Source organism: Labeo rohita, chromosome 23 (assembly GCF_022985175.1).
Source record: "Labeo rohita strain BAU-BD-2019 chromosome 23, IGBB_LRoh.1.0, whole genome shotgun sequence".
Classification (NCBI taxonomy): domain Eukaryota; kingdom Metazoa; phylum Chordata; class Actinopteri; order Cypriniformes; family Cyprinidae; genus Labeo; species Labeo rohita.
The window spans coordinates 24,509,165-24,523,185 of record NC_066891.1 but is presented as its reverse complement, the minus strand read 5'-3'; the positions used below and the strand labels follow the sequence as shown (position 1 = coordinate 24,523,185).

Here is a 14,021-nt window from a genome sequence, read left to right as displayed (position 1 = left end):
AACAGCGCAGGAGGTGTGAATCTCCCACACACGACTCGCATGCTGTCACCTGGTAATGTCACTGTTGTTTTGAAGTGTTTTAATCGTTCTTTCACTGCGGCAGTGAAAAGCCTTTGTGCCTTTGGGGCAGCAGTGGGCTGAAGGGAATTTCTAGTGCATGTACACACGAGACTTATGCAATCAGACCTCTGAATCACTGCCGATCACAGACTCTGCAAATACAGCAGATCGCCTTATACCTTGTTGTTACTCTTTATATACCACACTTGATTTGATCTGTCACTTCCCTGCTTGCTATATACGGCTCTTTGATGGTTTACTTACCCTACAAAACAGGGCTGTTATTCTTAATTCATTTTTTTGTTGTTGTTGTTCATTTAAATAAAAATGAAATCAAATAAAAAAAATAAATTTAAAATTGCAAATCTGAAATTCTATAGCAATAAAGCAGGACTATACTGGTTACTGAAACTAAAACTGAAATCAAATCTAAAATTAAAGCTAAATAGAAATATTTAAAATGAATAAAAATGACTAGTACATAACAAAATTACTAAAATATAAACTAAAAAGAAAATCTAAAATAAATGCTAATTCAAAAATAATAATAAGTACTACAGGGGTATAAATAATACTTAAATATTGTTACAGAATAACTCATAACTCATCTTTAAAGTGGGCTTATATTATATTTATAGCAATAAGGCAGGATTACTAATTACAGGAACTGATTACTAAAACTAAAAATGAAATAAAATATAAATTAAAAGTAAATAGAAATATTGAATATGAATACAAATGACAAAAGTAGATAACAGAAATGTTAATAATAGTAAATACTATAGGTGTATAAATAATACTAAATAATATAAATAATACTAAAGTAACGTTGCTACAAAATATCTTATATTCAGAATACTTAAAGATGCACTTACTAATTATCATCTATAAAGTAAGTTGTATATTTATAGCAATAAGGCAGTACTATACTGATTGCTAAAACTAAACCTGAAATAAAATGTAAATTAAAGCTAAATAGAAACATTACAAATGAATAAAAATGAAAATATAAAATAATTACTAATTCAGAAAAATAATAATGAATTCTAATTCTAATTCTAATAATTCTAATAATAAAAAATATACTATAAATGATACTAAAATAACATTACTACAAAATATGTTTATTCCAAACACTTAAAGATGCATTTGCTAATTTTTATTCTCTCATAATTCATCTTCTAAAACTAAATTAAATATAAATTGAAGCTAAATAGAAATATTACAAATGAATAAAACTGATAAAAATATATAACAAAAATGTAAACTAAAATAAAAATGAAAATATAAAATAAATGCTAATTAAAATAATAATAATAAATGCTATAAATAATGCAAAACTAACATTGCTACAAAACATATTTATTTTTGAACACTTAAAGATGAACTTACTAATTATTAATCTCTAATAATTCGTTTAAAGTGGATTTTATATGATATTTATAGCAATAAGACAGGACTATACTGATTACTAAAACTAAAACTGACATAAAATATAAATTGAAGCTAAATAGAAATATTAAAAATGAATAAAAATGACAAAAGTAGATAACAAAATGACTAAAATGAAAATGAAAATATAAAATAAATGCTAATTTAAAAAATAAGTACTATAAGTAATGCAAAAATAATGTTGCTACAGAACATATTTATTACGAACACTTAAAGATGCACTTACTAATTATTAATCTAATTAATAATTAATAATTCATCTTTAAAGTGGGTTTTATATGATATTTATAGCATTTTTTTTTTTAATGACATAAAATATAAATTGAAGCTAAATAGAAATATTAAAAATGAATATAAATGACAAAAGTAGATAACAAAATGACTAAAATGAAAATATAAAATAAATGCTAATTCAAAAATAATAAAAAAAAGTGTATAAATACTGTAATACTAAAATAACATTGCTAAAAAATATCTCAGATATTTATTCCAAACACTTAAAGATGCACTTACTATTTATTATTCTCACATATTTTGTCTATAAAGTGCCTTTTATATTTATAGCACTTACATAGGACTATATTGATATTTTTTTGGACATCCTGTTTGTCTTCATATCAAATTTCTTCAATTAATTCAGGTTAAATCGCTTTGTACACCAACAAGATTCAGACTTAGGTGTGCTGTCTATTGTTTATAAGCTAAAATGTAAGATTACATATTAAAAAACTTCCACTGCCTTCATTAAATACTCAAAAAATGTCACTGAAAAATTCTCTGTTTGATAATTGGCTGCGGTCACAGTCCAAAGACTGAAACAAAACCTGAAAGCGAAACTTCTCTAAAGCTTGAGCACTATTTTTTGCAAACTTTATAAAATGTAAATCATGTGTTTGTTTGTTCCAGAACTCCATGAAGGTGATGTTTAAGTGTCTGTGGAAGAACTGTGAAAAAGTCCTCAGCACTTCCTCAGGGATCCAGCGCCACATCCGCACCGTCCACCTGGGGTAAGTATCACTCAGACACATCACACCTGGGACAGGTGCACACGTTTGTTCTGTAGTCTTCAACACACAAATTACAGATTGGCTCTCTTTTTAAAAGAGAAATGTAGTGTTAACTTTCAAATGGAAGTTTGGACTGGAGATTAATCTAAAGGGGCCCGGACTGCCTGTCAGTCTCTAAAGATGGGGCAGCTCAGGGAGCTCACTCCCTTTCTGAGCACCATAACAGGAGTTAACGAGGGAACCACATTCTGATGGATGTAGTAAGAGTGTTTTTATAGCCTCTTGTTGCTACCTGACCTTCCCATGTAAACTCTGTTAATGTGTTGGCACCGCTGCCCCCTGCTGGCCGCCTGCACACAAGCATACTGATCCCAGAGTCAGAGGTCCGGCCTGAGTTTAGTATTCTGTGTTTTCAGGCGAAATGGAGATTCGGACTACAGCGATGGCGAGGAGGATTTCTACTACTCTGAAATCGAGGTGAACATGGACACTCTTTCGGAGGGGCTGTCCAACCTCACGCCCACCTCTCCTACTACATCCGGCCCGGCCCCCGTCTTCCCCGTCTTGACTTGTGATGTGTCTCGATCTGAGCCCACCCACATGATTCACACCCCACTCAGCCAGTCAGCACCATCGGCGCTGTGCCATATCCGCACTGACCACGCTTACCAGGTAACATCACTCTTTAATGCATCTACATGTCTTACTCACTACCCGGGTTCAGTTTTGGCTGCAGACAGTGGAGTGTGTGTATCGTATTATGGGTTTGAGGTGGACACATTCGAACAGTGTTTTTGTCTGCGTGTGTGGGTGCATGTTTATACTTTGGAAACATCTTATTCTTTCAAATCTCCCACGCAAGGCTGTTTTAGTCATTAACGCGACTCAAATGTCTCCCCATCAGAGCCAACTGAGCTTAAGGGGCCGTTCACCCAAAAATTTTAAATTCTCTCTTTATTTAACCCTTGTTGCAAATCTGTAGGAATTTCTGTCCTCTGCTGAAAACACAATGATGAATGGAAAGCAAAATGAATGGAAAGAACACCATGGAAGTCATTGGGGACCATCAACTGCTCAGTTACCATTATTTTTCAGTGCTTAGAAGAAGATAGAAATTCATTTGGGTTTGAAACAACTTAAGGGGAAATTTTTGGGTGAACTGTGCTTTTAATTTGCATGACTATTAATTCAAAATCAAAAGAAAAATATTTGTTATGAAGAAGCTAAATCCAATTTTAGAAGCATTTTGCATTATTTTGCCATTATGACATTATTTTAATGACAGTTAATTGCAGTTCCCCCAAAACTGTCATTAGCATAATGTGTTAAAAAGGTAGTTTACTCCAGAATTAAAACAACTTTTGTTATTATTTACTCACTCTCGTGTCGTTTCAAACCTATGAGACCTTATCTTTTAATCTTATAAACATAAGATATTTATAAGATTCTCTCATCATTCATTAAATCAATCATTCATATGCAACCAAAACTTTAACAAAAAGACAATCCAATGAAATCTAATTCATATTAAACAAACGGTTTATCTCAAGTCATCTGAAGAGAAACAACCACTTTGTATGATGAATGGAGTTTATTCAAATAGAAAGCATCCAGATTTGTGGTTGTGTGCACTTACGATGAATGGGCAGAATTATGAGAGTGTATTCAAAATTTCTTCATTTGTGTTTAAGAAAGGTTTTTTAACTGTAATTTTCATTCTTGAGGATTCTTATTAGATTTCTACTACTGTAGCAACATGTACTACTGTATTACAACTTCCCACTTTAAACAATACAAAAATACTAGAATGCAGTGATTTATTTATTTTTCTTAAAGTAAAACTAAAGCATAAATACTACCATCAATATACTAAACCATATACTATACTTTAATAATACTTTACTATTTAAATAATATATAATTTGTAATTTGCTTAATTGTTGGCAATGATATAGGAAACTATTTATGACCTTAAAAACAGGATTCATTTTCTTTAAATGAAGCTATAATGTTTTATAGATAGATATAGACATAGATATAGATATAGATAGATATATAGATATATAGATAGATATACAGTTGAAGTCAAAAGTTTACCTACACCTTGCAGAGACAATTGCATGACAATTATTTTACCAAAATAAGATGTAAGATATTCCACATAAACACATTTACACATAGTCCACAAGAGAAAATAATAGCTGAATGTATAAAAATGACTTGGTTCAAAAGTTTACATACACTTGATTCTTAATACTGTGTTGTTACTGAATGATCCACAGCTGTGATTTTTTGTTTAGTGATAGTTGTTCATTGTTTCTCCAGAAGGAAACACTATGTATTAATAGATGGATTAAGAGGGTGAAAACTTTTTGAATTTGAAGATTAGGGTACATTGAACTTATTTTGTCTTCTGGGAAACATGTTAGTATCTTCTGTAACTTCATAAGGACAGTACTAAATGAAAAAAAAAGATATTTGGGCAAAATAAGAAAAATGTACACATCTTCATTCGGTTCAAAAGTTTTCGCCCCCAGCTCCTAATGCATAATTTTCCCATTTTGGAGCATCAGTGAGCGTTTGAACCTTCTGTAATAGTTGCATATGAGTTCCTCAGTTGTCCTCAGTGTGAAAAGATGGATCTCAAAACCATCATTGTGAATCATTGCTGGAAAGGGTTAAAATACACAAAAATGCTGAAAAACCAAAGAATTTGTGGGACCTGAAGGATTTTTCTGAAGAACAACGGGCAGTTTAACTGTTCAGGACAAACAAGGGACTCATAAACAACTATCACTAAACAAAAAAACACAGCTGTAGATCATTCAGTAACAACAGTATTAAGAATCAAGTGTATGTAAACTTTTGAACAGGGTTATATTTTTATAAATTCAGCTATTATTTTTTCTTGTGGACTATATGTAAACAACTTTAATGTGAAATATCTTATTCAGGTCAGTACTAAATAAACAATGATCATTTGATCCTTCTTAATTTGGTAAAATAATTAACATTTTTAAAGATTCTCAAAGGGGGTGTAAACTTTTGACCTCAACTGTAGATAGAAAAACCTAATTCAGTATGTATTCTTTTGCAAAACTAAAACTTCATACCTTGCAAAATCTATTAGATTTTATTGAAGAGCAAGAATTTTTTGCAGTTTGACTATATTTGGTGTTTTGTGAGAAATTTTGTCCCAAATGGAATGAATGATGTTTCTGAAATCTTTCAAACAGCCAGAGATTTATATGTAGGGTTCACCAGATTGAGGGTTCTGTTCAATATCAAAGCCAGACTACTGCATACACATGTGTCTCTTTAATTGCTGGAGTGCATTTTGTTGAAGTATTTATGGGTTGGTGTGACGAGGTCGGCGAAGGCCGTGATTTCAGGAGCCGGTTGGATAGGTTGAGCATCTGCCCTCTGCTGCTCAGACATTTCTAATGTGAGGTCACTGGCTTGCGATGATTTTGAAGCAGCTCTTCTTGGCTATGGGTGGGTTGCGGTTGCATTTAACAGTGTTTTCTCTTTCTCCCTCTGCTGGCTTTGCTAATACCGCTTCTTACACACACTGTGTTTTTCAGGCTACAACCCCTGTCAGCATTCCCAGCATGCCCTCTGAACCGCCTCACAGTGAGGATAGGATTAGTGTATCCTGGCAGTCGCCCCCTGTCATATATAAAGGTCTACCGGTGAGATGGCTACTTCTTTCTTTCTTCTTTTCTTCTGTAGTCGACAGCGTTTATCACCTTGTAAAACACTGGGCTCACTAAATGTTGAAAGGGCAGTGATGCTGTAAGCCTGGTTGAGTCTCATTTGTCACTCCCAGCTTGTCTTTCTCTGTCTCTTGGGGTCTTTCAGAAGTTGCACTTGCATGACTTTTGGTTTCCTGTCTCAGATGCTTTTGCAAAACAAAGATCGTAGCTTCCAAACCCTTGTTACAGGTTGACAGCAAAGGAGCTGCAGACATCTAGTGCCTGTCAGAAAGTGTTTATTATGAACTAGTTATGAATATATATTGTAATCAGGAAATGCTGTTACAGACCAATAATTTGCTGTTTTTGCTAAGAAAGCATCACTGTTACTGTTATTTTGCCTTGGAAAGTCGGCATGAAAATGAATCGCCCGAAACACCCTAGCAACCACCTAGATGCCCTAGCAACTGCATAACAACACCATAGCTACCACCCACAACACACTAACATTTTTTGCACAAACAGCATTTGCATTTTTTTGTTGTTGTTGTTTGCAGAAAATGTAAAAATCACATTATTTTTATAATATAATATAGTATGGTGTTAATCAGGCATAAATACAATTGAGAGTAAAAAATAAAGTATAAACAACAACAATTAAATTGTGTAACTAATTGTGATAAATATACAGACTATATTATTCCAAAGTAATTTTTTTTATTAATAGTTGCAAAACCAAAACTTCATATCTTACAAAATCTGTTACAATTGATTGAAGAACAATATATTTTTTCAGTTTGACTACATTTGACTTTTTTGTTGTTGTTTTTTTTTTGTGTGTGTGTGTGTGTAAATCACATTATTTTTCTAATATAATATAATATAATAGAATATATTTTAATATAATATAATGGTGTGGAATCAGGCATAAAAACACTTGAGAGTAAAAAATAAACTATGAACAATTAAATAGTATTTTTTTTTTTTTTTATATTAAATATTATTATAGTTGCAAAAATAGTTGCGAAAACTTCATATCTTACAAAATATGTGAGATATGAGTGAAGAACAAGATTTTTTTCAGTTTAACTACATTTGACTTATAATATAATATATTTTAATATATTTAATATAATATAATGGTGTGGAATCAGGCATAAAAACACTTGAGAGTAAAAAAGAAACTATGAACAATTACATTTTTTATTTTTTTATTATTATATATTATTATAGTTGCAAAAACCAAAACTATATATCTTTTTCAAAACTATAGATTTTTTTTTTTTCAGTATGACTACATTTGACTTTCGTTTTTTTTTTTTTTTTTTTTTTGTGCAGAAAATGTAAATCACATTATTTTTCTAATATAAAATATATTATAACATAATATATTTTAATATATTTTAATATAATATAAAAACACAGGAGAGTAAAAAAAAAAACTATGAACAATTAAGCAGTATTTTTTTTATTATTATATATTATTATAGTTGCAAAAACCAAAACTTCATGTGAGATTTGATTGAAGAACAAGATTTTTTTTTCACAGTTTGACTATGTTTGACTATGTTTTTTTGCAGAAAATCACTTTATTTTTCTAATAGAATAGAATAGAATAGAATGGTGTGAAATCAGGCATAAAACACTCAAGAGTGAAAAATAAAGCATAAACAACAACAATTAAATTTTATAACTAATTGTGATAATACTGTTCAAAAGTTTGGAGTCAATACGTTTTTTGTGTGTGTGTAAGAAATGAATACTTTTCTTTAGCAAAGATGCATTAAATTGATCAAAAGTAACAGTAAAGACATTTATAATGTCTTTATATTTATAAAGTAAATACTGTTATTTTGAACTTTTTATTCATGAAATAATCCTGAAAAACACACAACAAAAAATATTAAGCAGCACTGTTTTATACCACTGATAATAATAATGTTTCTTGAGCAGCAAATCAGCATATTAGAATGATTTCTGAAGGATCATGTGACACTTAAGAACCTGACTCCAAACTTTTAAACAGTACAAGTGTCAGCTGAGATGTGAACACGTCTGAAATGCTTTTGCAGGGCCCGATGACTCAAATCCGCACTGTTAGCATCGGTGAGAAGAGACAGCCTGTTAACCACACCACTGTCAGCAAAACACACACCAACACCACCTCCACTTCCAAACCCACTACTGGAACCAGGTAAGCTGTCCGGATGCTTTTGGTTCTATGTCTAATGACATTTTGAAGCCTCGCATCACAGCTAAAACCGAAACTACGTGACATTTTTTCTCAGGAAACCGCGTGGCGAAGCCAAGAAGTGCCGAAAGGTGTACGGCATGGAGAAGAGGGACCTGTGGTGCACAGCGTGCCGTTGGAAGAAGGCCTGCCAGCGCTTCACTGACTGAGCTCTATCCTTTAACCCACTTCAAAACGTGCTCTTTTATCGCGGGTGTTCCACGGACCGAGCGCCGACGTCTCCGGAGTGAACTTCATGAGCTGAGGCACGTGGCATTTTCAATGTCGCTGATTCCTCTAGGCCACAAGGGGTGCTCTTTTCCTACCGCTTTCATAGTGGAACACTGAGACTTTTATTCAGAAAAATAAAAACCTGATAAAAAGCAAAAAAGAGAAAAAGATTTAGAAAAAAAGCTTTCGCTGCATTGCGTATTAAGGCAAAGAGAAGTTGTTTTCTTAAGTAATCCAGAAACAAAACATTCAAAGCAGATTTTTCAGGCAGTCTATTATGCTTTCATGTTTTGTGTGCGTTCTCTGGAATGCAGCTTACGATTTTCCATGATTTTAAGTGTGGCAGACTTTATACATAGCAGTTTTTACTGTTAAAAAAATTCTGTAAGCTATTTTTGATGGGTATTATTGAGTATTTTAAACAGTTAACCCTCCTAAACCTGGTTGCGCTTACCGAGCGACTCAAATTCACTTATACAGACATCATTTAAGCGTTTTTGGACTTGGCGCTTCGTTTTGCCTACAAGCACTTTTTAACAGCCATTTCTATATTTTGATCAAGCAGAGTGCAGTTTAGCGCGTCGAATCTTTTTAGCAAGTAGTCAAGAACTGTTTCAACACACTTTGCTAAAGTAATACCTCTAAACAAGAATGAGCCTTTCAGAGAGAGCCTTTAGTGCACTTCAGCGCGAGTAGTTGTAGTGCAGGAATGTAAAAATGGCCTCTCTCTGCGCTAACGCACCCAAACTATTCTGTCCCTCACAGATCAACTGCCTCTTCATAAGCTATGAGGTTTATTCCCGTCAGTCCGCAGTATTAATTCAACGGCAGGCACTTTAACCGGCCACACTTTAGATTTAACCGACAATCTGCTGTCATCCCAACAGGACATCCCAGTCTAATGTGATCCATAAATCGAGTGTTTTCCACACAAACGCAAATTCAGGCCGCATTATGCTTCCTAAGGAATTATTTGCTTCTGGATATTACTCACGTAAAGGAAACGCTTGCTCTGATAACGTGTACAGGTCTTCCACTGTGCTTTCTTGTCGTATCGAGGTGATCTTGTGATGTCTTCATGTAAACAGACACACGCGGCTGGTGTGCACTGTGCTGTCTGACCCTATCAGTATGCGCGAAGGAGCTCTGAGCTGTTACACTGCAAATTGTGATTTATTGTATATTTTTGTCCTGTATACAAATATTTAAACATGCTTAGATCAAGGTACATCTACTTGAGAAGGAAAATGACTTGTTTTCTGAAACAGTGTAACAAAATTAAGTGACTTTATGCTTAAAACAAGAACATTTTGAATTGTTTCAAATTTCAAAATTCAAATTTAAAATATTTAAATTATTTACATTTAAAACGTCATTTTTTTACATTTAAATGTACATGTGTCTACTTGAGAATAAAAATGACTTGTTTTCTGAAAAAATGTAACAAAATTAAGTGACTTTTTGCTTAAAGCAAGAACATTTTGAATTGTTTAAAATTGCAAAATTCATATTTAAAATATTTAAATTATTTAAATTTCAAATGTATTTTTTTTTACATTTAAATCAAAATGTATGTACTTGAGAATAAAAATGTCTTGTTTTCTGAAAAAATGTAACAAAATTAAATGACTAAATGTATTTCAAAATTCAATTTTTCAATTTTAAAATGTATGTAATTTTTTTTTTACATTTAAATAAAGATATATCTACTTGAATGAAAATGACTTGAATAAAGTAACAAAATTAAGTTACTTTATGCTTAAAACAATAACTTTTTGAATTGAGTTTAAAATTTAAAATGTAAAAATTCAAATTTAAAATGTAAAATGTTTTGAAATTATTTAAATTTTAAAACTATTTTTTGCATTTAAATCATGATATATCCACTTGAGAATGAAAAAATGTTTTTTTTTCTGAAAAAATGTAACGGATTAAGTCACTTTATGCTTAAAACAATAACGTTTTGAATTCAGTTTAAAATTTCAAAATCCAAAGTTTAAATTCTAAACTCAATTTTAAACTTTCAAATGTCAAAATTAAAATGTAAAAATTAAAATTAGTCCACTGACAGATATTTTTTCTTGTTGTAAGCATATACTCACTTGCTTTTGTTACAAAAATGGAAAAAATTCAAATTTAAACTTTAAAAAATAAAAATTATTAAAATTATTAAAATTAAATTTAAAATGTAAAATTATTTTTCTTACATTTAAATCAAAATGTATCTACTTGAGAATGAAAATGACTTGTTTTCCAAAAAAATGTAACAAAATTAAGCGACTATGCTTAAAACAAGACTGTTTTGAATTGTTTAAAATTTTAAATTTCAAATTTCAAAATTCAAATTTAAATTATTTAAATTTCTAATGTAAAATTTTGAAATTTTAAATTTCAAACGTCAATTTTAAATTAATTCGTAATTATATTTTTTCTTGTTATAAGCATATACTCACTTTTGTTACAAAAATGTCAAAAATCTAATTTAAAAATGTACAAATTATTTAAATTATTTTTTACATTTAAATCAAGGTATATCTACTATATGACTTGTTTTCTGAAAAAATGTAACAGAATTAAATGATTTAAATTTTAGATTTAAAATTTTAAATGTCAAATTTAAATTAAAATGTACAATTTTAAATTAGCCCACTGACAGGTTTTTTTTTCTGGTTTTAAGCATATACTCACTTACTTTTGTTACATGTTTTCATAAAATCTAAGTAAATGTATCTTAATTTAAGAATGTTTGAATATTTGCACTGGAAAACAAGACTTGCAGTGAACCCATGAAACACTGTCATTGGATGTTTGAATGTGATCTGTACCTTAAAGGGACAGTTCACCCCAAAATGAGCTTTCTGACATCATCTACTCTCCCTCAAATCATCTCAAACCTGCTTGACTTGTGTGAAACATGGAAAGATATTATAATAATGTTTTTTGTCTATACATTTGAAGTCAGAGGGGTTTACAAACAACACTCGAAAATCACCAGACAAAAATACCAGAGATGCTGTATTTGTGTTTCACAAATGTCAAAAAGTCACACAGGTATTGAGGAATGATGAGAATTTGTGCTAACAAAATACCTTCCCTTTAAGGTATGTATAAAGCAGTCGTTCAAACATGCCATTTTTCTTCTACAACATTTAATTATTCCTTAAAAAAAAAACTCTAATTCCAACCCAAACTGATAGCATTTAGTTTCCAAATATTTTACAGTAATAAAACCATGTTTCAGCTTTCATCAAACCAAACAAAACTGCCAATCGAACTGTAGCTCCCAAAAAAAAAAAAAAAAAAAAAAAAAATGTAGCAGTTTAACTATTAACAATGGCAATCAAAGAAACAGTCTGGCAAGTGCGTAATTGCCAATCAAATATTATCCAATCACAGCTTAGAGCAGGTTTGTCTTCTCTTTAGCAGTGGTCAGAAAGGAAAGAGCGTCCCTCTCATAATCATAACTTTCACTAAGTGCCAATGAGAAGAACAAGAGGGAAAAAATATAATTGCACTAACTTGTACTGCACAAAACGTATATTTTTATGTACCTTTTTTTTAACGCAGAAATTGAAGTTTTTAAAAAGCAAATGCTTAATGGTTGTCTGGCGACCGCCATGGGTCTCTCGTCGGGTCAGGGATGGGGTCTTTTCGCTGACCCTGCAACTATAAGCTTACGTGGCGGTACTTTGCAGCGTCGTGCTGGTTTGGGCCTCGCAGTGCGTGACGGCGACGGTGACGTTGACTTTCTCGCCGACGGTCACGTGACTGCAGGTGACTATCATTCAGGCTTGTTTTTTTTAGGGAACGTCACTGTCTCGATTTCAAATAAAGATCATTTCCTATGTGCAACAGTGTGTTTTTATCCATAGGAAAAGAGTTGGATTTTAGCCGTCAAAAAATCAGGCAGTGATGCGTTTATCAATTTCATGGCTTTGATAATACGAATTCAAATCCAGAATGCCTTTTTGTTTTTAAAGTTCACTGTAGTGAATATAACGTGTATATATTCATTGTATATTTTGGGCTGAGGGGAAACGGGGGAGAAAAAAGAAGCATCAACGAATGTAAAATCTACAAAATGAAACGCCTGTAATCTGAGTTTGTTTTATCGGCTGTCTCAGACAAATTTCTTTCTCAGTTTTCTTTCATATCAAGTAGTTAGAACCACTCAGTGTTTTTTTTCTTTCGTTTCATTTTCATTTGGCGCTTGCATTGATGCGTTTTCATTGTTTTGTGGATAAGAGAGTGTGTACATCAAGGCGTATGTACTATAGTGAGGCAGGAGGGACGTTACTATGTGGATCATTGCGTCATTCTGCCCTGCACATTCCGATAGATGATTTTACGTTAGTTCGTCTGAGCCTTTGTCTATCCGTTCCCCGCTATTCGATATACTTCACTGACTGCCTGTTGCTTTTTCGGCCAGGATATTAAGCTAAACACCCAAGAAAATGTGTAAAAACTCCACTTTCTTTCTTTGTAACATTTTCGGAATGTTTCAGTGTTCATAAAGCATCATCATCATCATAATAATCCTACTATTCAGTACAGCTGTAACCATCATACGACTCTCTTTTCAGAACTCTTTCAGCCTTGTTTAACTGTTGAGGTCTTGTCATTGTGTCAAGCCGTTTCTTTCTTTTTTTTTTCATTGTTCTTCTTTGGTTGAAATTTGATGCATGTCTTGTATCATCTTTGTACTATCTTGCTTTATTGGAACCATTATTGTTTTTCAGAAGTTGACAGTGACGTGTCTAGAGTTGAGTGAATGAACGAGAGGATGGAGGTGTTTCTGGTGTTGACTTTTAGTTGGTTGGTTGGTTGGTTGGTGATGAGAGTGTGATTTCTGTGGCTGTAATGTGGAGATTGAAATAAACATGGATTTCAAAAAGATGTTTGATTGGAATGATATTTTTTTTCTTATTTATTTGTGCAGACTTATGTTTTATTTTAAAGGAGAGCTGCACTTCCAGAACAACAATGTACAAATAATTCACTCACCCCCTTATCATCCGAGATGTTCATGTCTTTCTGTCTTCAGTCGTAACGAAATTATGGTTTTTAAGGAAAACATTTCAGGATTTTTCTTCATATAATGGACTTCAATCGTGCCCCCGATTTTAAACTTCCAAAATGTAGTTTAAATGCAGCTTCAAAAGGCTCTAAACGATCCCAGCTGAGAAAGAAGGGTCTTATCTGGTGAAACGATCGGTCATTTTGAAAACTAAAAATGTGTATACATTTTAAGCACCTGTAGCACAGACCCTGGGATGCGCGTTCTTGAATGATTCATTCATTTTGAACGGATCTTTAATGTGACTCGGAAGAACGAGTCGTCTCAGG

At 32.2% G+C, this 14,021-nt stretch overlaps 1 protein-coding gene across 2 annotated transcripts in view; it reads left to right on the top strand.

Annotated features, from left to right (window-relative positions):
- slc2a4rg (SLC2A4 regulator) overlaps window positions 1–13,571 on the top strand; it is a 79,612-nt gene extending 66,041 nt beyond the window's left edge. The window contains exons 5-9 of one of the 2 annotated variants that reach the window (XM_051096310.1): window positions 2,419–2,519; window positions 2,936–3,191; window positions 6,104–6,211; window positions 8,287–8,408; window positions 8,503–13,571. In XM_051096310.1, the coding sequence (XP_050952267.1) occupies window positions 2,419–2,519; window positions 2,936–3,191; window positions 6,104–6,211; window positions 8,287–8,408; window positions 8,503–8,614 (699 nt within the window). In that variant the 3' untranslated portion in view covers window positions 8,615–13,571. The remainder of the gene's footprint in view (window positions 1–2,418; window positions 2,520–2,935; window positions 3,192–6,103; window positions 6,212–8,286; window positions 8,409–8,502) is intronic. The other variant, XM_051096311.1, reaches the window with a different exon arrangement.
- Window positions 13,572–14,021: the final 450 nt, after the last annotated feature.